The following is a 27,570-nucleotide window of genomic DNA, read 5'->3' on the forward strand; positions in this document are numbered from 1 at the left end:
CTCTAGTGTGATTGTCGGTGATAGCTGCAATAAAAGCCCTACCCCCCCAAATAAGCCCTAGTTAAAGTCCTTGTAGGTCTTCTTTTCAGGGTAGGGCTTATTTTTGAGGAAACAGGGTAGGGCTTATTTGGGTGGTAGGGCTTATATTACAGCCAACACCGACAATCAGGCTAGGTCTTATTTTAGGGGAAACAGGGTACTACTCTCAGCTCGTTACCTGTATAGAAGACACCTGGGAGCCAGAAATCTCGATGATTGATAGGGGATCAAATACTTATTTCACTCGTTAAAATGCAAATAAATTTATAACTTTTTTTGGATATGCGTTTTTCTGGATATTTTAGTTTTTTTTCTGTCTCTCACTGGTAAAAATAAATAAACCGACCATTAAAATTATAGACCGATCATTTCTTTGTCTGTGGGCAAACGTCCAAAAAATACTTTTTCCCCTCACAGTAACCCTCCATTAGGGCCGGTTCACACTGCGGGCGACACGAGGCGACACGACTTGCCGTGCCGCGATCTGACAAGTCGCCCCCGTTCTGTACAATGGAACCGTTCTAAGAGGAGCGACTCGAGTCGCTCCGTCTTAGAAAAAAGGTTCCTGTACTACTTTTGGGCGACCTCGGGGCGACTTGCATTGACTTCTATACAGAAGCGGCAGGTCGCGGCGAGGCAAGTCGTGTCGCCTCGCATCGCCCCCAGTGTCAACCGGCCCTAACTCTATCCAAAATGAAAAAACAAATGTTTTGACTTTAGTTCTACTTTAACTATTTCCGCTGATGACAGGATTTAGTCCCACTAACATTTGGCCGGGTGTCTGGGGGTCAAGGTTTAAGGTTTTTGCAAACTCATGCCGATACAAGCATTATGAAGCTGAAGAGTTACACAACCATCCTTTTCCCCCGATACACAAAACAGGGAATAATTGTAATAAGGATACAGATCGTTACATATTTACCCTTTCCCGCCGAGCGTACGCAGATGTGCGTACTCGGCTTCCGGGGGGTATACCGGGATGATGCCCGCACCTGCCATAACAACCGATGTGGCTAAAAGCCGCTCGGCTGTTATGCTGGAGGAGTGGAAGGGGACGTCCCCCCCTCCCGCCACCTCCCGCCGCTGTTACCGGTGCTCCCGCTCGATCGGGAGCACCGATTCGCGATCCTCTGCCTCCGGCTGCTGGGGGAGGAACTGGAACGAAGCCGTAATCGGCGTCATTCCAGTCTCCTCATAGTAAACACGGAAGCGTCACTTCCCATTTACTCGGCTGCCAATGGCGCCGGTTTTAAAAATATATACAGTATTCAGAATCGCCATTTCCAGCGATCTGAATACATTGAAGTGTAAAGGAGGGGTGGGGGGTCTTTTAGACCCCCGATCCCTCCATAAAGAGTACCTGTCACCACCTATTACTGTCACAAGAGATGTTTACATTCCTTGTGACAGCAATAAAAGTGATCAAATTTTTTATTTTATTTTTTTAAAACAATTTAGTCATTTTAAAATAAATAAAAAAATTAAAAAAAATTTTTTAAAGCGCCCGCCGTCCCCGCGAGCTCGCGAAGCAAAGAAAACGCACTCAGAAGTCGCGCCCGCGTATGTAAACGGTGTTTAAATCACACATGTGAGGTATCACCGCGATCGTCGGAGCGAGAGCAATAATTCTAGCACTAGACCTCCTCTGTAACGCTAACCTGGTAACCGTAAAAAAAAAAATTAAAGCGTCGCCAATTGAGATTTTTAGGTACCGTACTTTGTTGTCAATCCACGAGTGCGCGCAATTATAAAGTGTGACATGTTTGGTATCTATTTACTCGGCGTAACATTATCTTTCACATTATGCAAAAAAATTGGGCTAATTTTACTGTTTTTTTTTTTTTTAAATTCATGAAAGTGTCCCTTTTCCCAAAAAGTTGCGTTTAAAACACCGCTGCGCAAATACCGTGTGACATAAAATATTGCAGCAATCGCCGTTTTATACTCTAGAGTCTCTGCTAAAAAATATATATATATATATAATGTTTGGGGGTTCCAAGTAATTTTCTAGCAAAAAAATATGGATTTTAACTTGTAAACACCAAATGCCGAAAATAGGCTTAGTCATGAAAGGGTTAAGGTAAAAAAATATCCCTGCGCCAACCAAATGAATAAAGCAAATAGTGCTGCGAACACTGAAGGAAATGCCGAACCCCGCTGTATAAATGATAAAATAAAATGCAAAGAGTGCTCTGAGGTAAATATACCAAAAAAACGCACTGATAAAAGGCAACGCATGTAAACTTCAACACAAGATAAAGTGCATGTGAATGGACACATATAAGCTTAAACACGTAGTAAAGTGCATAGATCACACATAGGTCATTGCTGATCCTAGATAGGCCAATTCGAACAAGTCATAGTGATAATGAATGGATGCAGTGAGATAATCCAATAAAAAAAAAAAAAGAAATAAAACAAAAAAAAATATATATATATATATATATATATATAAAAGCAATATAAAAAAGCATAAAAAAGCAAATAAAATTAAGTTGAATAAATGTGTCCGTGAAAAAGTTCCTTTTCCAGATTTATAGTATGGTGCAGCATTAATAGTGACTGATCACTTTCTATGGTGAAGTGCTGGTGACAGAAGGCTTCTTATCCTCTAGGAGGTGTATGGGTATCCTTTTACCTTACTGCTGTAAGGTAACAGCATGCAAATGTATGTTTAATGGATGGAACCATTGTACACGTCTCCCAATATATCCTCTCCGGTGTTTATCTCCTATTCACAGTCAGCATTCCCTTGAAAACTCACCAGAGCGGGTGAACCTCATAAGCGTAACATGGATGGATATGGGGGACAAGAGGAATGCTCCAATAGTGTAGTCATTTCATAAGAGAATTTATTGATAATAATAACAATAAAACAGGTACTCACATTCAATCATAGCAAAACTGGTAAAACAAAAACGAGCACCGAGCTCGTCCACATCACTTCCGGTATCCTAGTGTGCCCGACGCGTGTTCGTCACAGCCACGGGACTTCATCAGGGGATGATACATATTGTTACTTCATTTGTAAGGTTGTAACTCTTTATTATTTTAGCAAACCCAGTACTATAAACAGGGGTTCCTAAAGGGCTGCTAAGCATTGCTACACAGTGGGGCTGAGTCACTAAAGATCTGAGACAAGGTAGACAAAGAAAGGTGAAAAAACTGTTGAAGTTGGTTGGGTAAGTCCATAAAGTGGTGACGAGGTGTGTGTGTGTGTGTGTGTGTGTGTGTTTATTTTGTGAGGTGGCCACTGCTCTGGGCAAGCTTCACCTTTGACTACTTGCCTACCGGGCACTTTCACCCCCTTCCTGCCCAGGCCAATTTTCAGCTCTCAGCGCTGTTGCTTTGAATGACAATTGTGCAGTCATGCTACACTGCACCCAAATTAAATCTTTATTATTTTTTCACACAAATAAAGCTTTCTTTTGGTGGTATTTAATCACTGCTGGGTTTTTTATTTTTTTCTAAATAAATGAATAAAAAATTTAAATTTACTTTTTTCATAGTTATACAATTTTCCAAACAGGTAGTTTTTCTCCTTCACTGATGCGGCGGCAGTGATGGGCACTGATAGTCTGCACTGATGGGCACTGATGAGGTGGCACTGATGGGCACTGATGAGGTGGACACTGATGGGCATTGATGGGCACTGATAGGCTGTGCTGATGAGGAGGCACTGATGGGCAATGATAGTCTGCACTGATGGGCACCGATGAGGCGGCACTGATGGGCATTGATGGGCACTAACAGGCTGCACTGATGAGGCAGCACTGATAGGCTTCACTGATGGGTATTTATGAGGCAACACTGATGGGTATTTATGAGGCAGCACTGATAGGCTGCACTGACGTGGTGGCACTGATAGTCTGCACTGATGAGGTGGCACTGATGAGGTAGCACCGATGGGCACTGATAGGCTGCACTGTTGGGTACTGATGAGGTGGCACTGATGGGCACTGATAGGCTGCACTGATGAGGAGGCACTGATAGTCTTCACTGATGGGCACTGATGAGGCGGCACTGATGGGTATTTATGAGGCAGCACTGATAGGCTGCACTGACGTGGAGGCACTGATAGTCTGCACTGATGAGGTGGCACTGATGAGGTAGCACCGATGGGCACTGATAGGCTGCACTGTTGGGTACTGATGAGGTGGCACTGATGGGCACTGATAGGCTGCACTGATGAGGAGGCACTGATGGTCTTCACTGATGGGCACTGATGAGGCGGCACTGATGGGCACTCTATAGGCTGCACTGATGAGGTGGCCCTGATTGGCACTGATGAGGAGGCACTGATAGATACTGATGAGGCTGCTCTGATAGGCAGCAATGATAAGCACTGGTGGGCCCAGAGAGGTGGCACTGATAGGTGACACTGATGAAGAGGCATTGATGGACACTGATTGGCATCACTGGTGGGCACTGATTAGCAGCACTGGTGAACACTGTTGGGACTGCACTGATAATCAATTGATCAGTACCCTAATTATCAGTGCACATGTCCCCTGTGTGGATTTGCTGGTTATCGGCTCTCCTCTCCTCATGCTGTCAGCGTGAGGAAAGGAATGCCGATAACCGTCTTCTGTTTACATCCGTGATCAGCTGTGATTGGACAGAGCTGATCATGTGGTATAGAGCTGCTTTACCTCAATCTGTGATCAGAGGACACTGTGATCACAGAGTGCACTACCCACGCCCGGAGCGGGCACAATCATGGAAGGTCGATATGATGAAACTCTCCCAGAACTAGCCGACCAAATGACAGCTACAGCATGGTCAACAAGTGGTTAAGGGAGACTGCAAAGTACCTTAAAATGACGCACGGCGCCGCCCCCACCCCCACCCCGCCCATCACCGCCTTCCCTATCCATTCGTCCAGCCCCGTTCAGGACACCGGTGCATGGATTCCAATGTGGAGGGGCTGTTTTTTTGAAGCACCAATTAGAGCCAGAACCAGAGGCTCTAATAGGCTTCAATATAGGGTGGGCTTGAGTTGCAGAGAGTGCGATCGGAGCCCACCCAGGTGTGTTACAACAGCGAATCAATATTCACTGTTTGACACTGGTCACCCAATTGGCTGAAAGGACAGGCGATCCTATTGGCTGCCTAGGAGGAGAAGGAGGGGAGGAGCTGGAAGCCACCATGGAGGAAAGCGAGCTGCTGCACCACACTGCCTGCCACCCACCACAATGGGGTTAGTGCCGGACCAACCGGCAAACAGCAGAGGGGGTGCCGCTGGGGGGGATGGTTGTTCCCCCCCTCCCCCTCAAAAAAAACACCAGCCACCACTGTTCTGGAGTCACTTGACAATGCACAGTCAATGACATTTAGTAGACGGTCTGCAGTAGTCACATGTGAAAGCATAAGCAGAACTCTTAGCAGCCTCTCTCTCTAACATTCCCTCCTTCCATTTGGGGTCATTAGTACTTACAGGACTGGGATCTCTTTAGTCATCTCCTTCAGGGGAACTCTCACAGTGTATATCCTCATTTTTGGGGGATTTTTAAGGCAAGTCAAACATTTATATATATTAAAAACATATTTTATTTTGCCACTTTAAAAAAGTGAAAGAAAATATTAAAACAATAAACAATTTTTCAACCCTCGAAGATTTTTTTCATCACATATAACACAATAGTGTCCATCATATAAACACACCAAGGATGCATTAAAGTGACATTCTCCAGCTACTTGCTGTTTATTTCCACCATCAAGTATGAAATTGTAGATGGTTCCAACGCATTTCGAAAATAGAGATATGAACAATTTCTTCTTCAGGGATTTTTACCACTTCTGCAGTATAAAGTAATTTTACAAACTGATACTTCATATACTCATACATTTAAATACATACAATAAGCCGTTCCATCATATTCTATCCTTGGTTAGAGAAGGCTCATAGTCCAAACAGCTCCCCTATCTTTGTTGTGACTCATCATTCGTACTATACTGAGACCGGTGTCCAAGGGTTTTGACACAAAGACCTTGAAAAAAAGGGAGGAGGGAAAAGCGAAAAAATAGCTGTAATGAATAATTTAGAATATCCACATTTTATACTACATAGTGCAGGGGGTCCCCAACCCCCAGGCTACGGCCCAGCACCAGGCCGTGGCCTCTCTGCAGCCAGACTGCGAAGGCTGCACTGTCACAGCTCTTCCGCCCTCACAGCTCTTTTGGCAGAACAGCGGGCCGCTTCAAAGTCGGCAGCGGGGAGCAAAGAGATGACATCATCTCTCCCCGCCCACCCCGTATCACCGCTCTCCTGCCCTCACTCTGAACCCACCACTACATGGAGGCCTGCCTCTGTACTCAATGGACCAGCGCTGCCACCAATGCAGTGACAATCCACATCTGGTTGCAGGCAGCTTGGCAAGTGACAATCCACATCTGGTGGCAGGCAGTGTGACAAGTGACAATCCGCATCTGGTGGCAGGTAGCGTGGCAAGTGAGAATCCGCATCTGGTGGCAGGCAGTGGGACAAGTGACAATCCGCATCTGGTGGCAGGTGACGTGGCAGGTGACAATCTGCATCTGGTGGCAGGTGACGTGGCAAGTGACAATCCGCATCTGGTGGCAGGCAGCGTTGCAAGTGACAATCCCATCTGGTGGCAGGCAGCGTTGCAAGTGACAATCCGCATCTGGTGGCAGGTGATGTGGCAAGTGAAAATCTGCATCTGGTGGCAGGTGACGTGGCAGGTGACAATCCACATCTGGTGGCAGGCAGTGTGACAAGTGAGAATCCGCATCTGGTGGCAGGTAGCGTGGCAAGTGAGAATCCGCATCTGGTGGCAGGCAGTGTGACAAGTGACAATCCGCATCTGGTGGCAGGTGACGTGGAAAGTAACAATCCGCATCTGGTGGCAGGTGACGTGGCAAGGGACAATCCACATCAGGTGGCAAGTGACAGTGGCAAGTGACAATCCGCATCTGGTGGCAGGTGACGTGGCAAGTGACAATCCGCATCTGGTGACAAGTGACAAACCACATCCAGCAGCAGACGTTGTAGCAAGTGAGAAGCTGCATCTGGTGGCGGGCAGCGTGGCAAGTGACAATCCGCATCTGGTGGCAGGTGACAGACAAAGTAAAATTTAGGTTTTGGAGTGGCCTAGTCAAAGCCCGGACTTAAATCCAATTGAGATGCTGTATCATGACCTGACACAGGCCGTTCATGCTGGAAAACCCTCCAATGAGGCTGAATTAAAACAAGAGTGGGCCAAAATTGCTCCACAGCGATGTGAAAGACTCATTTACAGTTATCGCAAACGCTTGATTGCAGTTGTCGGCACCAAGGGTGGCACAACCAGGTATTATGTGAAAAAATTACTTTTTCACATAAAGCCAGGCAGGTTTGGACAGCTTTTTTGCCTTAATAAATGAAACCATCATTTCAAAACTGCATTTTGTATTTCCTGGGTCATCATTGTGTAATAATAAAATTTGTTTGAAGACCGGAGCCATTTAAGTGTGACAAATATGCAAAAAAAACAGAAAGGGGCAAATACTTTTTCACAGCATTGTATACTTTCACTATTTTCACACTAATGCCCCGTACACACGAGAGGGATTAAGTCTGACAGACCTCCAAAGGAGTTCCGCCGGAGTTCCGCCGGAGTTCCGACGGAGTTCTGGCGGACTTTTCGACCGAACGGACTTGACCACACACCATCACACCAAACTCCGACGGAGTCGAACGTGATGACGTACGACTGGATTCGACGTAGGAAGTTCCTAGACAGTAGCCAATAGCTGCCCTAGCGTCGGTTTTAGTCCGTCGGAGTAGCACACACACGAGCGGATTTTTCAAAGGGGACCGGGTCCGGCGGAGTTCCGTCGGGAAAATTTAAAGCATGCTTCATTTCTAAAGTCCGTCAGACTTTAGCTTTGCTAAAGTCCGTTGCAGCCCACACACGATCGGATAGTCCGCCGGACTCAGTCCGTCGGAGTTTGGATGTCGAAAAGTCCGCTCGTGTGTACGGGGCATAAATCTCCTCCCCACCAATAAGGAAGAGATGTTGTGGGACCTGTTTCCCTATTGGCCAAAATGTCAGGCGATCCTATTGGACGCCTAGCGCTTAGGAGGAAGAGAGCGGAGGCAAGCGGCGGAAGCTGCTGGATGAGCGGACACCGGAGCCGCTGCCCACATCTTGCCACCTAGATGGGGCCCACCCGCCATGCTGGAGGGGACACCGGAGCCGCTGCCCACATCTCGCCACCTAAATGGGGCCCACCCGCCATGCTGGAGGGGACACCGAAGCCGCTTCCTGCACCTCGCCACCTAGATGGGGCCGCCATGCTGGGGGGGACATCAGAGCCGCTGCCCGTACCTCCGCACCTAGATGGGGCCTGCCCCCCATGCTGGAGGGGATACCGGAGCCGTTGCCTGCACCTCGCCACCTAGATGGGACTTGCCCACCATGTTGGAGGGGACACCGGAGCCGCCGCCTGCACCTCGCCACCTAGATGGGGCCCATCGACACTGGAAGTCGCCATGCAAAGTCGCACCGTAACTCACGCGACTTTCAGGTCACAAGTAGTGTGAACTGAGCCTGAAAGTCCCTCCTTTTTTTATCACTGCCCCTCTCGGGATGGTCGGTTTTTTTTTTTTTTATTTGTTTCTGGGATGTGGTGGATGATTGTCCGGAATTGGTTTTGTGACACTTATTTAGTCCATACAAATGAGAAGTATACAAAAGACAAAAAAAGTAAAAAAAAAAAAAAAAAAAAAAAAGATAAAAAAGCTAAAATGAAAAATAAAATGACAAATAAAATAAAATAAAATAAAATAAAAATAAAAATAAAATGAAAAATAAAAAGCTAAAAGACTCGATCTACCACTTGGTCTTTTTTTCTACCGCCGCTATTCTAAGCAGCAGAGGAGACGCTGCAAAGCATGCTGGGAATGCTGGAAGTTGCGCAAGGAGACGGCCAGCAGAAAGCAGCTCTCACAACAATAAGTCGTCTCATATAGGATTGTCAGAAATAGCTAATATTCATATTGTTACAAATGCTGATTTTTATAAATCGACCATAGAATTCCAATAATGACTCATTATTTATTACAATCCAAATTCATTTGTTTCTTTTAGATCTGCCTGAAATTCAGTTTGAACCGGATGAGTCCAAAAAACGATCATCCTTGGGCAGAACACAAAGGCAAATAAAGGTATTGGGTCAATATTTGCTCAACCCCCAGAGGAGAGGAGAGGAGAGGTGACCCGGTTAATGGTTAGAGGTCTTGGCTTGCTCAATAGTAAGGACCGGACATACATTATCCTATATAAGTGGTCAGTCCGGCCAAAAGATTTCAGCGTTCTCTGAGGACATCAGAGCTTTGTTGTAAGTATACATTTTTTTACTAATTCTTTAGATTTCCCTCTATAAAAACAAACAATTTATATAGCAAATATCTAAAATATTTATTTATATAAAAAAAATATATATCTATACAACAATTTATATTTATATGAAAATGTATATAAATATTATATATATATATATATATATATATATATATATATATATATATATATATATATATTACCAAAAGTATTGGGATGTCTGGCTTTACACACATGAACTTTAATGGCATCCCAGTCTTTGTCAGTAGGGTTCAATATTGAGTGTGCCCGCCCTTTGCAGCTATAACAGCTTCACCTCTTCTGGGAAGGCCGTCCACAAGGTTTAGGAGATGTGTCTATGGGAATGTTTGATCATTCTTCCAGAAGTGGGTGCAGTTCCAGTCAAGTTCCTCCACCCCAAAACTCACTCATCCATGTCTTTATGGACCTTGCTTTGTGCACTGGTGCGCAGTCATGTTGGAACAGGAAGGGGCCGTCCCCCAAACTGTTCCCACAAAGTTGGGAGGATGAAATATCTTGGTAGGCTGACACCTTAAGAGTTCTCTTCACTGGAACTAAGAGGCCAAGCCCAACCCCTGAAGAACGACCCTCCTCCACCAAATAATTTGGACCAGTGCACAAAGCAATGTCCATTTCATTTGGCGGAGGGACAATTTCACGCTCCCAACTTTGTGAGAAAAGTTTGGGGATGGCCCCTTACTGTTCCAAAATGACTGTGAACCAGTGCACAAAGCAAGGTCCATAAAGACAAGGATGAGCGAGTTTGGGGTGGAGGAACTTGACTGGCCTGCACAGGCATCCCAATACTTTGCGCAATATAGTATATATATATATAAACAAGCAATACAAGCAATTCGTCAATATCTATCTGAGAATATCCGTATTAAAACAGCGCATTATATAAAGTCCATGCTCATTGCATAAATAACAATGTACGAGATATAAAAAGAAAGTTCTTAGTGTGCAGATAGGGTGATTGTAGTGCTCAAATCAGCGTTGCAAGGCGATCAAAGTGCTGTCAACATTTCTTCCACCATAAACTGGGAGTGCTTCACCACATGCGATGCGTACCCCATAGGGGGTTAAACTCACCAGACACCGCTGATAAAACCAGCCTTAAGGAGTAGTCCCTTTCTTAGGTATAACAAAATTCCTGTTTCCAGCAATCCTCCAAGTTTGTCATAAAAATAAAACAAAATGTGCACATAATACCGTTTTATTTTTTTAAAAGAAGGTTTTGCACAACACAAATAAAATACCCCATTTAAATATCTGTGTACATTTTTTAAAACATCACCAGCATTTCAAATATGTGTACTTCACCAGATTTTCAGATTACAGAGCCATCCACCAGTGTTCCGCTGTATACACTGTGTATAACTTCCTCCGCTGTTTTAATACGGATATTCTCAGATAGATATTGACGAATTGCTTGTATTACTTGTTTATATTTTTACTTTATTTTTTTAAACGGCTGCTATCACCGTCCGCGCTGCTAGGTCTTAATATACCTGGCAGTTATTATCTAGTTTGTTTTTGGTTTTATTGGTTATCATATATGCAGGCTTATATATAGATGTTTATATATATATGTATATATAAAAAAGTAATACAAACAATTCATCAAGATAAATCTGAGAATATCCGCATTAAAACAGCGCTCTGTAGAAAGTCCTTTACAGAAATAGCAATGTACGAGCAATCACTAAAAAGTTCTTAATGTGCAGATAAGGTGTCTATAGTGATCTAATCAGCATTGCACGGTGATCAAAGTGCTGTCGACCTTTCTTCCACCATAAACCGGGAGTGCGTCACCACATGCGATGCGTACCCCCTAGGGGGTTAAACTCACCAGACACTGCTGAAAACACAAGCCTTAAGGAGTAGTCACTTCCTTGAGTATGGTAATATATCACCTTAGCGTTGCAGTTCCAAACAGTCCTCCAAGTTTGTCATAAAAATAAAACAAAGTGTGCACATAGCATAATACTGTTTTATTTTTTAAAAGATTCGCACAAAATAATAAAATCACCCATTTAAATATCTGCGTACATTGTTTAAAACATCATCAGCATTTCAAAATTGTGTACTTCACCGATTATTCAGATCCCCGAGCCATCCACAAGTGTTCCTCTGTGTACACTGTGCATCACTTCCTGGTCTGTGGTCAGCGGTGGAGCGCACACCTCACTTCCGGTAGCGTCGTGTAGGCCACGCCCTGACGCGTTTCGTCACTTCCGACTTCAACAGAGGGCGTGGCTACACGACGCCGACGGCCAATATATATTCAACAGTCTCACACCCTGTCAACCAATCACGTAGCCCTGCACTATCCAGCCCACATGACGCTGCACATCGTCATGGTAACCGGACGCGGCCAGCTCGGTTCTCAATACAGGGGAGAGATAATTGAATGAACACAAACGATCGCCGAACTACTGGCGACCTCCTTAGCAGAACAGGCAAAATGAACATTACGCCAAAAACAATACATGAAAGAAGGAAACATAGACCTCCTAATTAAAATTACCCTTAATATACACATAAATAAAAATATAAATACAAAATTACATAGTACAGGAAGATAGTGAACTACCCATTAGATCCTCACATGATCCATGTATGTTTGTGTAATATGTGAGCAAGGACCTATATACACATACAAGGTCCATAAGCTGACTCCCTAAGAGATACATCCTATTTAGAAAAAGCTAGTGTGTATGTCATGTGCATCATCCAAAATATACCTATACTTATACATGTATATATCGCTAATGCATACACTAAATGCACCCCATATAACGCTGAAGTTATAGTGGCAATAAGCAAAGAGTTGTGAATATATACCATATATCCACCACCTCCGAGATTTTTATCTCTATGAGGTGTCATTTCGGTTGAAGGGAGCTTCTTACTAAAATAAAATCACAGGCGAGAACCGACGCAAAAACCTAAAATTATTTAAAATATATAAAAAATATATAAAAAATATTAAAAATATTCAAAATAACGTAAATATTGTGAGTCAGCACATATTTGAACATGATCCTTCTATAATAGCCTTTATAATAGTATTAGTCAACTCATGTCAAAAATTTAATCATTAGTAGTGTATCAGCCATAGAGTGATTATAATTACCAAACCACTATATGTCTATAGTATTTATATATAAAATTGGTACAGATATGCAATGATGCAAACATCAAAGACCGTACCGTGAATGTCTTCATTACTCCATACACTATATCACCTACATAAGCATCTACCTAGATACTACTTAAAGGATTACTACTTAAAACATTAAAATGTTTAAATATTAAGAGGAAGGGATCGTAAACCAGACAATTTAATAATCGCTAATGAAACAATTAATATCTAGGTCCACATTTAACCCCTTTGGTGTTAAAGTGTCAATCAAATATATCCATTCCGTTTCACGTTTGGATAACTCTCGTACCATATTTACCCCTCTCCAGGAGGGTTTCATATGTTCTACACCCCAAAATCTGAGTCCAGAAGGATCCTGATTATGGTAAAGCTTAAAGTGTAGGGATACATTATGATCCTTAAAACCCAGTTTAATATTAGCCACATGTTCCGCTATTCTTATCCTTAGAAGTCTTTTAGTCCGGCCTATATAGATCAACCCACCTATATAGGCCGGACTAAAAGACTTCTAAGGATAAGAATGGGGGTTAAATGTGGACCTAGATATTAATTGTTTCATTAGCGATTATTAAATTGTCTGGTTTACGATCCCTTCCTCTTAATATTTAAACATTTTAATGTTTTAAGTAGTAATCCTTTAAGTAGTATCTAGGTAGATGCTTATGTAGGTGATATAGTGTATGGAGTAATGAAGACATTCACGGTACGGTCTTTGATGTTTGCATCATTGCATATCTGTACCAATTTTATATATAAATACTATAGACATATAGTGGTTTGGTAATTATAATCACTCTATGGCTGATACACTACTAATGATTAAATTTTTGACATGAGTTGACTAATACTATTATAAAGGCTATTATAGAAGGATCATGTTCAAATATGTGCTGACTCACAATATTTACGTTATTTTGAATATTTTTAATATTTTTTATATATTTTTTATATATTTTAAATAATTTTAGGTTTTTGCGTCGGTTCTCGCCTGTGATTTTATTTTAGTAAGAAGCTCCCTTCAACCGAAATGACACCTCATAGAGATAAAAATCTCGGAGGTGGTGGATATATGGTATATATTCACAACTCTTTGCTTATTGCCACTATAACTTCAGCGTTATATGGGGTGCATTTAGTGTATGCATTAGCGATATATACATGTATAAGTATAGGTATATTTTGGATGATGCACATGACATACACACTAGCTTTTTCTAAATAGGATGTATCTCTTAGGGAGTCAGCTTATGGACCTTGTATGTGTATATAGGTCCTTGCTCACATATTACACAAACATACATGGATCATGTGAGGATCTAATGGGTAGTTCACTATCTTCCTGTACTATGTAATTTTGTATTTATATTTTTATTTATGTGTATATTAAGGGTAATTTTAATTAGGAGGTCTATGTTTCTTTCTTTCATGTATTGTTTTTGGCGTAATGTTCATTTTGCCTGTTCTGCTAAGGAGGTCGCCAGTAGTTCGGCGATCGTTTGTGTTCATTCAATTATCTCTCCCCTGTATTGAGAACCGAGCTGGCCGCGTCCGGTTACCATGACGATGTGCAGCGTCATGTGGGCTGGATAGTGCAGGGCTACGTGATTGGTTGACAGGGTGTGAGACTGTTGAATATATATTGGCCGTCGGCGTCGTGTAGCCACGCCCTCTGTTGAAGTCGGAAGTGACGAAACGCGTCAGGGCGTGGCCTACACGACGCTACCGGAAGTGAGGTGTGCGCTCCACCGCTGACCACAGACCAGGAAGTGATGCACAGTGTACACAGAGGAACACTTGTGGATGGCTCGGGGATCTGAATAATCGGTGAAGTACACAATTTTGAAATGCTGATGATGTTTTAAACAATGTACGCAGATATTTAAATGGGTGATTTTATTATTTTGTGCGAATCTTTTAAAAAATAAAACAGTATTATGCTATGTGCACACTTTGTTTTATTTTTATGACAAACTTGGAGGACTGTTTGGAACTGCAACGCTAAGGTGATATATTACCATACTCAAGGAAGTGACTACTCCTTAAGGCTTGTGTTTTCAGCAGTGTCTGGTGAGTTTAACCCCCTAGGGGGTACGCATCGCATGTGGTGACGCACTCCCGGTTTATGGTGGAAGAAAGGTCGACAGCACTTTGATCACCGTGCAATGCTGATTAGATCACTATAGACACCTTATCTGCACATTAAGAACTTTTTAGTGATTGCTCGTACATTGCTATTTCTGTAAAGGACTTTCTACAGAGCGCTGTTTTAATGCGGATATTCTCAGATTTATCTTGATGAATTGTTTGTATTACTTTTTTATGTATGTGTATGTTAACTTTTTAACGGCTGCTATTTTTGTCCGGACTGTTAGGTTTTAATATACTTAGCAGTCATTATTTAGTTTACTGTGGTTTTATAAGTATTATTATTGCAGGCATCTGCATATAGTAAAATCTTTGTTTTTATATATGTGGGTGCACCATATAGATTGGTGCATATACATATATATATATATTGAGGGAGTGTGTGAAGGTCTTAGTTTGGCGCAGAGAGGTATATGATAGGCCGGTTTTAAAATATACCCTTTTTGTTTTGATATATATGTATATGCACTATATATATATATAATTTTGGAAGCTGTGGCAGGGTCCTAGTTTGGCGCTGAGAGGTATATTATAGGCCGTCTTTGAAATATACCTGGTGTTTTGTTATTTATATATATATATATATATATATATATATATATATATATATATATAAATATGTATATAAATACTTATATAGCAGATATAGAAAATGTGTCTTTATGAATTGAATGATCCTGGAACATTTAAAGGGAGGTTCTTATTTTTTTTGTTTTTTACTGTTTTTCAATGTTATATAAAGATCATGCATTTAATAATTTGCTATTGCTTTCGAGATAGACTACTTGTTCATATGCAGGATATTTGAAGGGAAATTCCAATACCTATAAATCATTAGTTAGTAATCGATAAGTTATTATTAGTTAGTTATTATTTCGGATTTTCGAATTTCGAATTTACGAATTTACAAATTTTAGAAACTTACCAACATTCGAAAATTTACGAGTATTCGTTAAACGGGTTTTCCTTTCTTCAGATATTTCCTGACTTAACAAATTTGTCGAAATTCGTTACATAACTAATTTGGAATAAAACAAATTGCACATGTCTACGAGACATTTAATTTAGTGAGTAGGATATTGCATGGCACATGAATAACTAGACACACAATATAAGAAAACATTGTATCAAAGGGATAGATCAAAGCTAAAACAATATAATCAATTCCTTGGTATCGGTCATAACTTGATAGTGTAATCAGTTACTTGGTATCAGTTATAACTTAATAGTGTAATCAATTACTTGGTATCAGTTATAACTTGATAGTGTAATCAATTACTTGGTATCAGTTATAACTTGATAGTGTAATCAATTACTTGGTATCAGTTATAACTTGATAGTGTAATCAGTTACTTGGTATCAGTTATAACTTGATAGTGTAATCAATGACTTGGTATCAGTTATAACTTGATAGTGTAATCAGTTACTTGGTATCAGTTATAACTTGATAGTGTAATCAGTAACTTGGTGTCGATCGACAATACATCAGTTAAACATAATTAAAAGTAAAAGGGGTACATGGAGTGTTGGTAATAGACAGCCTGTCAGGGGAACCAAACCAAATCCTCCAAGGGCTACCTCATGCCCAAAAGTTGCCAAACGTGTAAATCTAGGCATTGAGATATCAGGTTCAAACAAAGGGTGTCTTGTTGAGGGGGGAAAAGGAGAGGGGATGGTAAAAGAACAGGGGGGGGTTGTTTGTTAGTAACCAGCGAATGCTGCATTTTAAACATGCCAAAACTAAAAAAAAAAAAAAAAAAAAAAAAAAAAGCAGCAAACAATAAAAACAAAATACCCCCAAAATAAATAAAAACCTCAAAATATCATGCCCCAAAACAGAAGCCCCCACACCCTTGTTTAAGGGAAGCCATGCAACAAGAAAAGGGTTGCTATGAATGAGACAGCAGCTTACAGTGACTGCTGATCTCAAATCAACCACAAAAAAATTAATAAATAAAATTAAAGACAAAAAAACCCTTAAAATAATAAAAACAAAAAAAAATTGGTTTATTGGCCAAAGAGTTAGCCATCAGAATCAATGTACAATTTCCTAACTGACACTTACAGCAAAAAAACAAAACCAAAAAAAAAAAAAAACACTTCAGCTCCGGAAGATTTACCCCCTTTAAGACCAGGCCATTTTTTGCGATACGGCACTTTGTTGCATTAACTGACAATTGGCAATTGGGCGGTCATGCGACGCTGTGCCCAGATAAAATTGATGTTGTCCCCCCCCCCCCCTATAGAGCTTTCTTTCGGTGGCATTTGATCACCTCTGCGTTTTTTATTTTTTTTGCTATAAACAATAAATGAACAACAATTTTGAAAAAAAAAAAATCAAATAACAATATTTTTTACTTTCTGCTACAAAAAATGTCCAATAATTTTTTTTTCAAAATCGAATTTCTTCATCAAATTAGGCCAATATGTATTCTGCTACATGTTTTTGGTAAAAAAAAAAAAAAAAAATCCCAATAAGTGTATATTGATTTATTGATTGGTTTGCGCAAAAGCTATCGCGTCTACAGACTATTAGATAGATTTTCGGAATTTCTATTATAAATTTTTATTTTTTTTTACTAGTAATGGAGGACTTATAGCGGGACTGCAATATTGCAGCAGACTAATCGGACACCTGACACTTTTGACAATTTTTAGAGGCCAGTGACACTAATACAGTGATCAGCAATAAAAATATACACTGTCACTGTACTAATGACACTGGCTGGGAAGGGGTTAACACGAGGGGCCATTTGTTCCCTGGGAGTGCTTTCTAACTGTGGAGGGAGGTGCTTGCACTGTGGGAAGGCAGAGATCCGTGTTCCTGGTTTGCACGAGATAGGATCACAGCCTTCCCCTTGTCACAGATTGCTGTTCTGCCTATCTCCCAAACGATCAACAGGGTCCCGGCGGACATCGAGCCTACTGGACCTGCTGATTGGCTCGCGCTGTGTCCAATCACAGTGGGAGTGGGTTGCCAGGGGGCAGGTTCACGCCCTAGACCTGGAAGAATCACGTACAGGTATGTGATTTTGCCCAGAGCGGCCACCCCCGGCTGCAGTAAATGTGCATCGGCATCTGGTTAACCCAAGATAAAGGTCATACAACAGAAGATAATAAAAATTATTTCCCCAAACTAAGAGAAAATCTCAAAATACTGTGCCCTGTACCCCCCCCCCCCTTTTTTTTTGCAAGGGAAGCCTTGCAAAAAAAAAAAAAGTTTGCTAAGAAGAAGACAGCAGCTTGGACTGGCCTACCCCCTGTGCTCTGACACGCGGGAATTCAGAATACAATTGTGGACAAATCCTGACATAAAATTTGCAAGTTTTTAAACCTCAGGATTTGTCTTGAACCCATGGTATCTGTTAAACCAAACCTCATCCCTATTAGTAAGACAAATGTGAAATGTTGCATATATTTTCTTTTCTTATATCTGGCCAGAAGATGGAGCTCTCGCTTCTTTTTTACATGTCAGTTCTTACCTTATATTCCAAAATGCCTGTTTTTTTACAGAGCTCAAATGCTCAAGCTACAATTTACAGAAGCGAATGATCTAGAGCAGTGATGGCGAACCTTGGCACCCCAGATGTTTTGGAACTACATTTCCCATGATGCTCCACTACACTGCAGAGTGCATGAGCATCATGGGAAATGTAGTTCCAAAACATCTGGAGTGCCAAGGTTCGCCATCACTGATCTAGAGCAGGGGTCTCAAACTAAAGGCCCTCCAGCTGTTGAGAAACGACAAGTCCCATCATGCCTCTGCCTGTGGGAGTCATGCTTGTAACTGTCAGCCTTGCAATGCCTCATGGGAGTTGTAGTTTTGCAACAGCTGGAGGGCCACCAGTTTGAGACCCCTGATCTAGAGCAATGAATGGCTCCACCGTGGTATAAAATATAAATTTAAACATGTACAAACTTATATCTGTTCCTTATCTATAGTACTTATAGATGAACTGCTGTTTAATATTTACATTGTATTTTTTTTTTTTTTTATTCTCTCTTAAGGAAAATGAGGGTCCTACTGTTCCTGGGTTTGAGTGTGGCTCTTCTTTACTCAGTGGTCTTTGCTGACCACCACAAGGGTGGGGGAAATAAATCTGGCGACAAAGATGACCATGAGAAGAAAGGTGACCCCCACCATCATCACCGTGGTCACCGTCACCATGGCCACCACCATCACCACCACCATGGCCATCACCATGACCACAACCATAGACACCATCACCATGGCAATGAAACATTGGCCTGCCACAAATTAGCAACTAGCAATTCCAAATTTGCATTTGACCTCTATAGGCAGGTAGCAGCAGACCATCCATCAGAAAACATTGTCCTGTCCCCAATAAGTATATCTGTAGCATTGGCTTTTCTATCCCTTGGTGCCAAGGCCAAAACTCATGACCAGATCATAGAAGGCCTTGGCTTCAACACCTCTGAGATTCCCGAGAAAGACATTCATGATGGCTTCCACCATCTGCTGGAAGTGTTCAACGATGATGATAGCGAGCTTCAGCTTGACAGTGGAAACGGCCTTTTCTTAAGTCAGAAATGGAAATTCCTTGAGGACTTTCTCGACAATGCCAAGAACATCTACGATTCCGAAGCCTTCACTGTAGACTTTTCCAATTCTGAAGAGGCCAAGAAACAAATCAACAGCTATGTTGAAAAGGAAACAAATGGCAAGATTGTTGATGTGCTGAGCAGTGTAGACAAGGATGCAGTCTTTGTTCTGGTCAACTTTATTTTTTTTAGAGGTAAGTCTTTAGGAATAAGTTAAATGAGAAAAATTAAAACCTTGCATTCCCAGCAAGCCCCTCTCCCTTGCTAAAATGCCACAATTAAAAAAAGAATAAGTAGCCCTTATGAATGTGGTATAAGATCAGCTTTAGGGGGTGTAAATAGCATCTGTCAGGATGTAAAGATCCAGGACTTCCATCTAATGTTGTCCTAACTTTTACTTGACCCCATTAAGTTGTGTCAAACCCTCCAACGTGGCCCATTTCATAATGTAGAGAATATGTTGCTCTTGAAGCCTTTTTCCCTCTTGTTTAACGCCTAAAATACAAATAACTTCTTGACCACTGACCAGGCCTAGGCTCAATATTAACAAGAAGAGAGAGACAGAAGTTTACAACTTTCAATTCTTTATGGGACTGCTTATGTTAGAAAATCCATTGCGCTAATTCCAAGGTAGAACCCACCTGTGCATCATTATTGGCCCAGAAGTAGCTCCACCTTTAGGAGATGGACCCTTAGGCCTCATTCACAGAAGAGCTGGGGCTTACCTGTGCATGATTATTGTCCCAGAAGTAGAACCACCTTCAGGAGGTAGGTCCTTAGGCTTTATTCACAGAGGAGCTAGGACCCACTTGTGCATTAATATTGGCCCAGAAGTAAAACCACCTTCAGGCCTCATTCACAGAGAAGCTGGGGCCCACCTGTGCATCAATATTGGTCCAGAAGTAGCTACACCTTCAGGAGATAGGCCCTTATTCACAGAGGAGCTAGTGCCAACCTGTGCATTATTATTGGCTCAGAAGTAGCTCTACCTTCAGGAGATAGGCCCTTAATCCTCATTCACAGAGGAGCTGAGGCTTACCTATGCATCATTATTGGCACAGAAGTAGAATCACCTTCAGGAGGTAGGTCCCTTAGGTCTTATTCACAGAGGAGCTAGGGCCCACCTGTTCATTATTATTGGCCCAGAAGTAAAACCACCTTCAGGCCTCATTGACAGAGAAGCTGGTGCATCATTATTGGCTTAGAAGTAGCTCCACTTTCAGGAGATTCACAGAGGACCTCATTCACAGAGGACCTAGGGCCCACCTGTACATCATTATTGGACCAAAAGTAGCACCACCTTCAGGAGATAGGCCCTTAGGCTTCATTTACAGAGGAGCTGGGGTCTGTAGTCCATGATTGGGCTATACGATTACAGACGCCCATCCAAATTTGACAGATGTGTGGATGAGCGGCCCCAATTGCATTTCAAGGAGTATACCCTCTACTTCAGAGCTAGTAGCTTATGTTTGAGAATCCCCAGTGCTAATTCCAAAGTAGAACCTACTTGTTCATCATTATTGGCTTAGAAGTAGCTCCACCTTCAGGAGGTAGGCCCTTAGGCCTCAATCACAGAGGAGGTGGGGCCCACTTGTGCATCATTATTGGACCAGAAGTAGCTCCGCCTTCAGGAGATAGGCCCTTAATCCTCATTCACAGGGGAGTTGGGGCCCACCTGTGAGTCATTATTGTCCCAGAAGTAGCTCCACCTTCAGGAGATAGACCCTTAGGCCTCAATCACAGAGAATCTGGGGCCCAGAAGTAGCTCCACCTTCAGGAGATGAACTCTGAGGTCTCATTCACAGAGGAGCTGGGGCCCACCTGTGCATCCTTATTGGCCCAGAAGTAGCTCCACCCTCAGAAGATGGACCCTTAGGCCTCATTCATAGAGTAGTTGGGACTCATCTGTGCATCATTATTAGACCAGAAGTAGCTCCACCTTCAGGAGATGAACCCTTAGGCCTTATTCACAGAGGAGCTGGGGCCCACATGTGCATCATTATTGGCCCAGAAATAGAACCATCTTCAGGAGATGGACCCTTAGGCCTCATTCACAGAGAATCTGGGGCCCACCTGTACATCATTATTGACTCAGAAGTAGCCCCACCTTCAGGCGATAGGCCCTTAGGCCTCATTCACAGAGGAGCTGGAGACTGTAGTCCATGAATGGGCATCATACGATTATAGACGCTCATCATTTTATATTTCCCATTACTTTCTGCCCCATGGACAACAAGAGATGGTAAATGGAATGAAACATCACTCTTCCAACTGTCCTAGAAACCTACAAAAGCCTCCTTTTCAGTATATAGGTTTCTGCCATGACAATTGCTTTTAAAAAATGTGAATAACTAACTAATTATTTTTTTCCAAATATATATTTATCTTATGATTCATTCATTGGTAGGAAAATGGGAAAACCCTTTTGATGAGAGATTTACCCAAGAAGAAGATTTTCACGTGAGTAAGGACGAGACTGTGAAGGTACCTTTCCTCTCTAGGACTGGCTATTACAAGGTTGTGGTCTTGGAGGATGCCACATTCGTAGCCCTCCCCTACAAAGGGAATGCCTCTGCATTATTCATCCTCCCCAATGAAGGCAAACTGGAAGAAGTTGAAGCTAACTGGAAGGGTCTAGTGAAGAAATTTAAAAAGTCCATCAGTGAAGAGTAAGAGCACATTTTCTTGAAATTGTTCAATAGATATCTTCCTCTCTATATGGCATATAAAAAAAAGAAATTCCTGTTTTCAATCAGAAGGACTGGAGCAGCCATTCTCAACCAGGGTTCCATGGAACCTTAGGGTTTGTCCAGAAGTTGCTAGGGGTTCTTTGAGTTGTGGCTGATAGATCTCCTATCTGATGGTGCCTACATAGTTACAGGGCCCACACCACTTAGCAGAGCCAACTGCAGAACACCAAAAATCTTTTTAGCTGTATGAGTTTGCTCACACAAGTTGGCCAGGGAGTGGTAAAACCAGGTGGTTGAGTCACGGTTTTACTGCTCCCTCACCACTAACCTGAACACTGACATGCAGCTACTCAGGGCTGCACACATGCCATGGCAAAAATTAAACAGCATGTTGCATGCAAGTCTATGGGGCTCCCCCACAACCATGTGCGATGAATGTAACTTCCAGTGTTGTCCATCCATAGAGGGTGCACGGACACCAACCCCCCTATTCATGCTTCCAGGCCCCTAATCTATGTGCTAATCCACTCACTTGTGTGACAATAGCAAATTAATATTAACTATTGTCTTCCTGATTCTCCTCCCAGCCAATCAGGAAGCAGTTCTTGGGACCCAATTGGCCTGGGAGTCTTAGGACTCTTGGCCAATCGGGTCTCAGTCAGGGTCCTACTTCCTGTTTGGCCTGGAGGATAAGCAAGAGAGCTGCAGCCTGGATCCATGTCTGCCTGATCTGCCTCCTTCCTAAGGTAAGAAGGCTTCTGATCACTGCCGCATTCCTGTTATGGCACGTACACACGATCAGACTATCCAGCGGACTTAGTCCGGCGGACCATCTGGACTTTTTGAATGAGCAGACTTGCCCACACACAAACTGACTTTTCCGGCTGACTAGGTGGACTAGGTCCGGCGGACAATCCGCCGGACTTTTGGCAGAGGTCCGCCGGACTTTTCAAATGAACAGACATCCGTTATCGGAATCTGGGAGCCCCTTTTAATAAGGGGGCCCCCAGATCCCGGCCCCCCACCCTATGTGAATGAGTATGGAGTACATCGTACCCCTTCCCATTTACAGCAAGGTGTCAAAATGATACTCCGTGTGTGGACAAGTCTGTTCCTTTGAAAAGTTCGGTGGACTAGCACACAGATGAGCGGATTGTCAGAAGGCTGAGTACGGTGGACAATTTTGAGTCAACTCTTCTTTCAAAGTCTGCCGGACTTTTGGGAAGAAAAAGTCTGCCACAGCCCACACACGGTCGGAACGTGTGTATGCGGCATTAGTCTCCCGCAGTAGCTTGGCATTGGTTTGCCACCCCCACTCCAAAATAATGAGCACCAGCCGCCACTGGTAACTGCATATACAGAGCTAATCAGAGAATTCCCACAGAGCACCCAGGATGGGAATACCAGAGGCATAGAGAGAGCACCCACACTGACCCTGTATGGCGACAGGTTTTCTCCATCACTAGGAAGGCCACATGTTCCTCCATAGTTTGGTGACTGCAGCCTCAACAGCTGTAAATGCTCTCCTGTCTCCTTCTCTTTTCCCTTTTCGATGGAAACTCCCTGGTCAGCTCCTCAGATCCTTCAGTCCACGATCTACCACCACATTAAAGACAACAATATATTGGACATTTTTCCCCTCTGACCCCCAATGAATTGGTTTTGGCAGGGGTTCCCTCCGATAGCTGAATATTATTTCAAGGGTAATTCTAAAAAGGTTGAGAATGGCTGGACTGGAGGCATCCTTCTCCAATTTAGATTTACAGCTTCAGCGAGCATGTTCCATCTTCTGTCCGCTCTTCTTCTCAGTCTTCATTCCCCTTTATAGCTGTCTTTTTTTAGATGGGCACCTCTTGCTTCCTATCCGCAATGTTCAATGGCTTCCTGTATACAGTTACCATTACATCTGCATAGTTCACGCAGTCCTTCTTTCTTTGCTTTCTTCCTCTATATGGCTGAGAAGACCATCTGCAACAAATACCAGCAGCCACCAAGGAAAGTATCTTCAGTGTCCCTCTAATATGCATGCTCTCGAGACTAGATCTCCTGCCAAAAACATGCAAAGAACATGCTGAGTAGAGGGATTAAGGGGATGCTCTGCTCCTCACGACACTCTTTTCTGGGATACTTGTTCCTCGTACCCAGCTCCTTAGGACCCTATTCTGTTAAATTGTTCATCTACTACCTACTTATTTTTCCAGGGAAGGGCTAGTGATGACTCTATATCTGCAAGCTGCTGGGCATTGTTCAGCCCGGAAAAAAAACATAACACTGTTATTTCATAATTTTTTTCATTTGCACGTATTCTCATGTTGTCAAAGTAATAAATTGTATTTCCTGTTAACCCCCCACCTGTTTCTTCTACCTTCCAACAGCCTTGTAGATTTGAGAATCCCCAAGTTTTCTGTTTCTGGCTCTTTTGACCTAAAAGAAGTTCTACCTAAATTGGGAATAGTTGATGTGTTTACCAGCAGCGCGGATCTTTCTAGAATCACTGGGGCTCCTGATCTGAAAATTTCACAGGTGAATAGTTATTGTTTTATGTTTATAGTTTTTTTTGGATATAAATTTAGTGGAGGGTGAAGAGTGAGATCATTGACGACAAAATAAGATAAGAGCAATGGTCTACCTAAATTCGGAAATTGACATGAGGGAGGGGTCAGGAGCGGCAGAAAGGACCCAAGAAGAGGAGGATCGGGGCTACTCTGTGCAAAACCATTACACAGAGCAGGTAAGTATGACATGTTTGTTATTTACAAATAACATCACTTTAAGCGTAACCACTTAAGGCCTGAGCCTTTTTTTGAGATTTGTTGTTTACAAGTTAAAAACTGTTTTGTTTTTTTTGCTAGACAATTACTTAGAACTCCAAAACATTATACATTTTTTTCTAACACCCTAGAGAATAAAATGGTGGTCGTTGCAGTACTTTCTGTCACACCGTATTTGCAAAGCAGTCTTGCAAGCGTTTTTTTTAAATTAAAAAATAAGACAACAGTAAAGTTAGCCCAATTTTTTTTATATTGTGAAAGATAATGTTACGCCGAGTAAATTGATACTCAACATGTCACGCTTCAAAATTCCGCCCGCTCATGGAATGGCTATAAACTTTTACCCTTAAAAATCTCCGTAGGCAACGTTTAAAAAATTCTACAGGTTGCATGTTTTGAGTTCCAGAGGTGGTCTAGGGCTAGAATTATTGCTCTCGCTCTACCGATCGCGGCGATACCTCACATGTGTGGTTTGAACACCGTTTTCATATGCGAGCGCTGCTCACGTATGCGTTCGCTTCTGCACGTGAGCTTGTCGGGATGGGGCGCATTTAGAAAAATTAATTCTTATTTATTTTACCTTTTATTTTTACACTGTTCTTTTTAAAAAAAATATGTGTCACTTTTATTCCTATTACAAGGAATGTAAACATCCCTTGTAATACAAAAAAAAAGCATGACATGACCTCTTAAATATGAGATCTGGGGTCAAAAAGACCTCACATCTCATATTTACACTAAAATGCAATAAAAAAAGACAAAATGTGTAATTAAAAAAAAAAAATGGCCCTTTACGAGCTATGGGCGGAAGTAATGTTTTGATGTCGCTTCCACCCTGCAATGGTATGGAGACAGGTGGAGGCCATCTTCCCCTCACTCATCTCCATACCCAACAAAGAAGAGGATCCGATTGCCTCCGCTGCTGCTGCCGACGGCTCCGGAGCACGGCAGGAGGGGGTGCCCCTCTCCACCTGCCGATAAAAGGGATCTTGTGACGAATCTGCTGCAGAGACCACAATTATCGGAAACTGGACCGCTGCCCGAAGAAGAGGATACTGGGGTTATGGCAGCTAGCTGCTGCCATAACAACAATATTCCTCTTCAAATTCAGCAGGTATATGGGTGTGTGGCGGTCCTGAAGTGGTGAAATTGGCTTGTGGTTTTTCACTGTGGACAGTAGATGTCACTGGTATCACTGGCCATAGCATGATATTTCACAACACAACTTATTACAAGTTATGACTATTTATATTTTTACAGCCAATCCAGTAGGAGGGTTTTGCCACTGGTGCATGCTGGAGAAGGATATAAATATATTGGGGCAGGCCTAGGGAGATGCTGCTGGATGGAGCTCTGCTGTTAGGGTTTGGGGCCTAATGTGTTCTGAAGTGGTCCTGAAGCTGCCCTGCCTGGTCTAGAGGAAGCTGTACCAAGAAGGAGACCCAGGGGAGGCCCCTTGCTGGAGAGAGCCTGGAAGAAGTCTGGTCTCTCAGAAGGGCCCAGTGACTCACTTGGAGGACGAACTGAAATTTGGGAACGTGCTTACCATGTTGCTGGATCAGCTTAAAAGTTCTGACACTGTGAAGCTGGACATTGATCTGGATTTCTTAGTCCACACGTTTTAGCCATGGATTCAGCCCTGAGGTGAAATGCTGGCCCCTAGAAATGTTATCCTGTCTATGGGGTGTCAGAGGGGGTGCTACGTGGACAAGAGGAGAGGAGGAAGTATTATGTAGTCTAGCAGGGAAAGCTCAGCCAGAGCTGACATCACTTCAGATTTCAGCACAGCAAAGGCTCCGTGTGGTCAGCTCAAACAGGAAGTTGTGAGGTCACTGGATTTCTTGCAGATCAATAAGCAGCATTTTAAAAGGGATAAAACATGGGGAATTGTGCACATATATTACAGAGTATGTATTGCAAATGTTTTCCCCAGAAATATACTTTGCATAAGTAAATCTCCATACAAACTAGATGGTAATTCAGTGTTGTTTCTCCTCTGCAGGCTCTTCACAAAGCTAAGATAAATGTAGATGAGAAGGGGACGGAGGCTGCTGGGACCACTGTACTGGAGGCCGTTCCAATGAGACTTCCCCTGCAGATTGCTTTTGATCGTCCATTCTTATTAAGTATTTATAGCCACGAAACCAAAAGTATTCTCTTCTTGGGTAAAGTTGTAAACCCAGCAAAATAATTTTCTGTACGTGTTCTTACCTGTGTTTTTAATAAAGATTATTCTTTGGTTGAACATTTCTTGACTCCTTTATGTGCAGTATTTTGTGGACAGTCTTTAGGGCAAGTTTTATTTTTGCATTATAGCCCTGTGCAATATTATTATTATTATTATTATTATTATACAGGTTTTCTATAGCGCCAACAGTTTGCGCAGCGCTTTACCACATGAGGGCAGACATTACAGTTACATTACAATTTGGTACAAGAGGAATCAGAGAGCCCTGCTCGTTAGAGCTTACAATCTAAAAAGGAAAGGCCAATTGATACAAAAGGTAATAGCTGTGGGGGGATGGAGAAAGTACAACAGTGTAGGATAGGCTTCTTTAAGGAGAAGGGTTTTCAGGGATCGTCTAAAGATGGATAGATTGGGGGACAGTCGGACAGATTGGGGTAGGGAGTTCCAAAGGATGGGAGAAGCTCTGGAGAAATCCTGGAGGCGAGCATTGGGGAGGAGGTGACAAAGGAGCTAAAGAGGAGGAGGTCTTGGGATGACCGAAGAGAGCGGCCTGATTGGTATTTTGGGACTAGGTTAGTGATGTAGCTGGGGGCAGAGTTATGGATGGCTTTGTAAATTATTGTTAGTACTTTGAATTTTA

At 42.5% G+C, this 27,570-nt stretch overlaps 1 protein-coding gene across 1 annotated transcript; it reads left to right on the forward strand.

The window, feature by feature from the left end:
- The first annotated feature begins 9,228 nt into the window (after window positions 1–9,228).
- LOC143956510 (alpha-1-antiproteinase-like) lies at window positions 9,229–26,987 on the forward strand. The gene is made up of 5 exons (XM_077466711.1): window positions 9,229–9,381; window positions 18,727–19,475; window positions 21,689–21,950; window positions 24,347–24,494; window positions 26,745–26,987. Exons 2-5 carry the CDS (start codon window positions 18,731–18,733, stop codon window positions 26,931–26,933), a joined length of 1,344 nt encoding a protein of 447 aa, XP_077322837.1. The 5' UTR covers window positions 9,229–9,381; window positions 18,727–18,730; the 3' UTR covers window positions 26,934–26,987.
- Window positions 26,988–27,570: the final 583 nt, after the last annotated feature.

The sequence above is a fragment of the Lithobates pipiens genome, unplaced genomic scaffold (genome assembly GCF_037356315.1).
Source record: "Lithobates pipiens isolate NorthernLeopardFrog02 unplaced genomic scaffold, aLitPip1_a1.2 Scaffold_37, whole genome shotgun sequence".
NCBI lineage: Eukaryota > Metazoa > Chordata > Amphibia > Anura > Ranidae > Lithobates > Lithobates pipiens.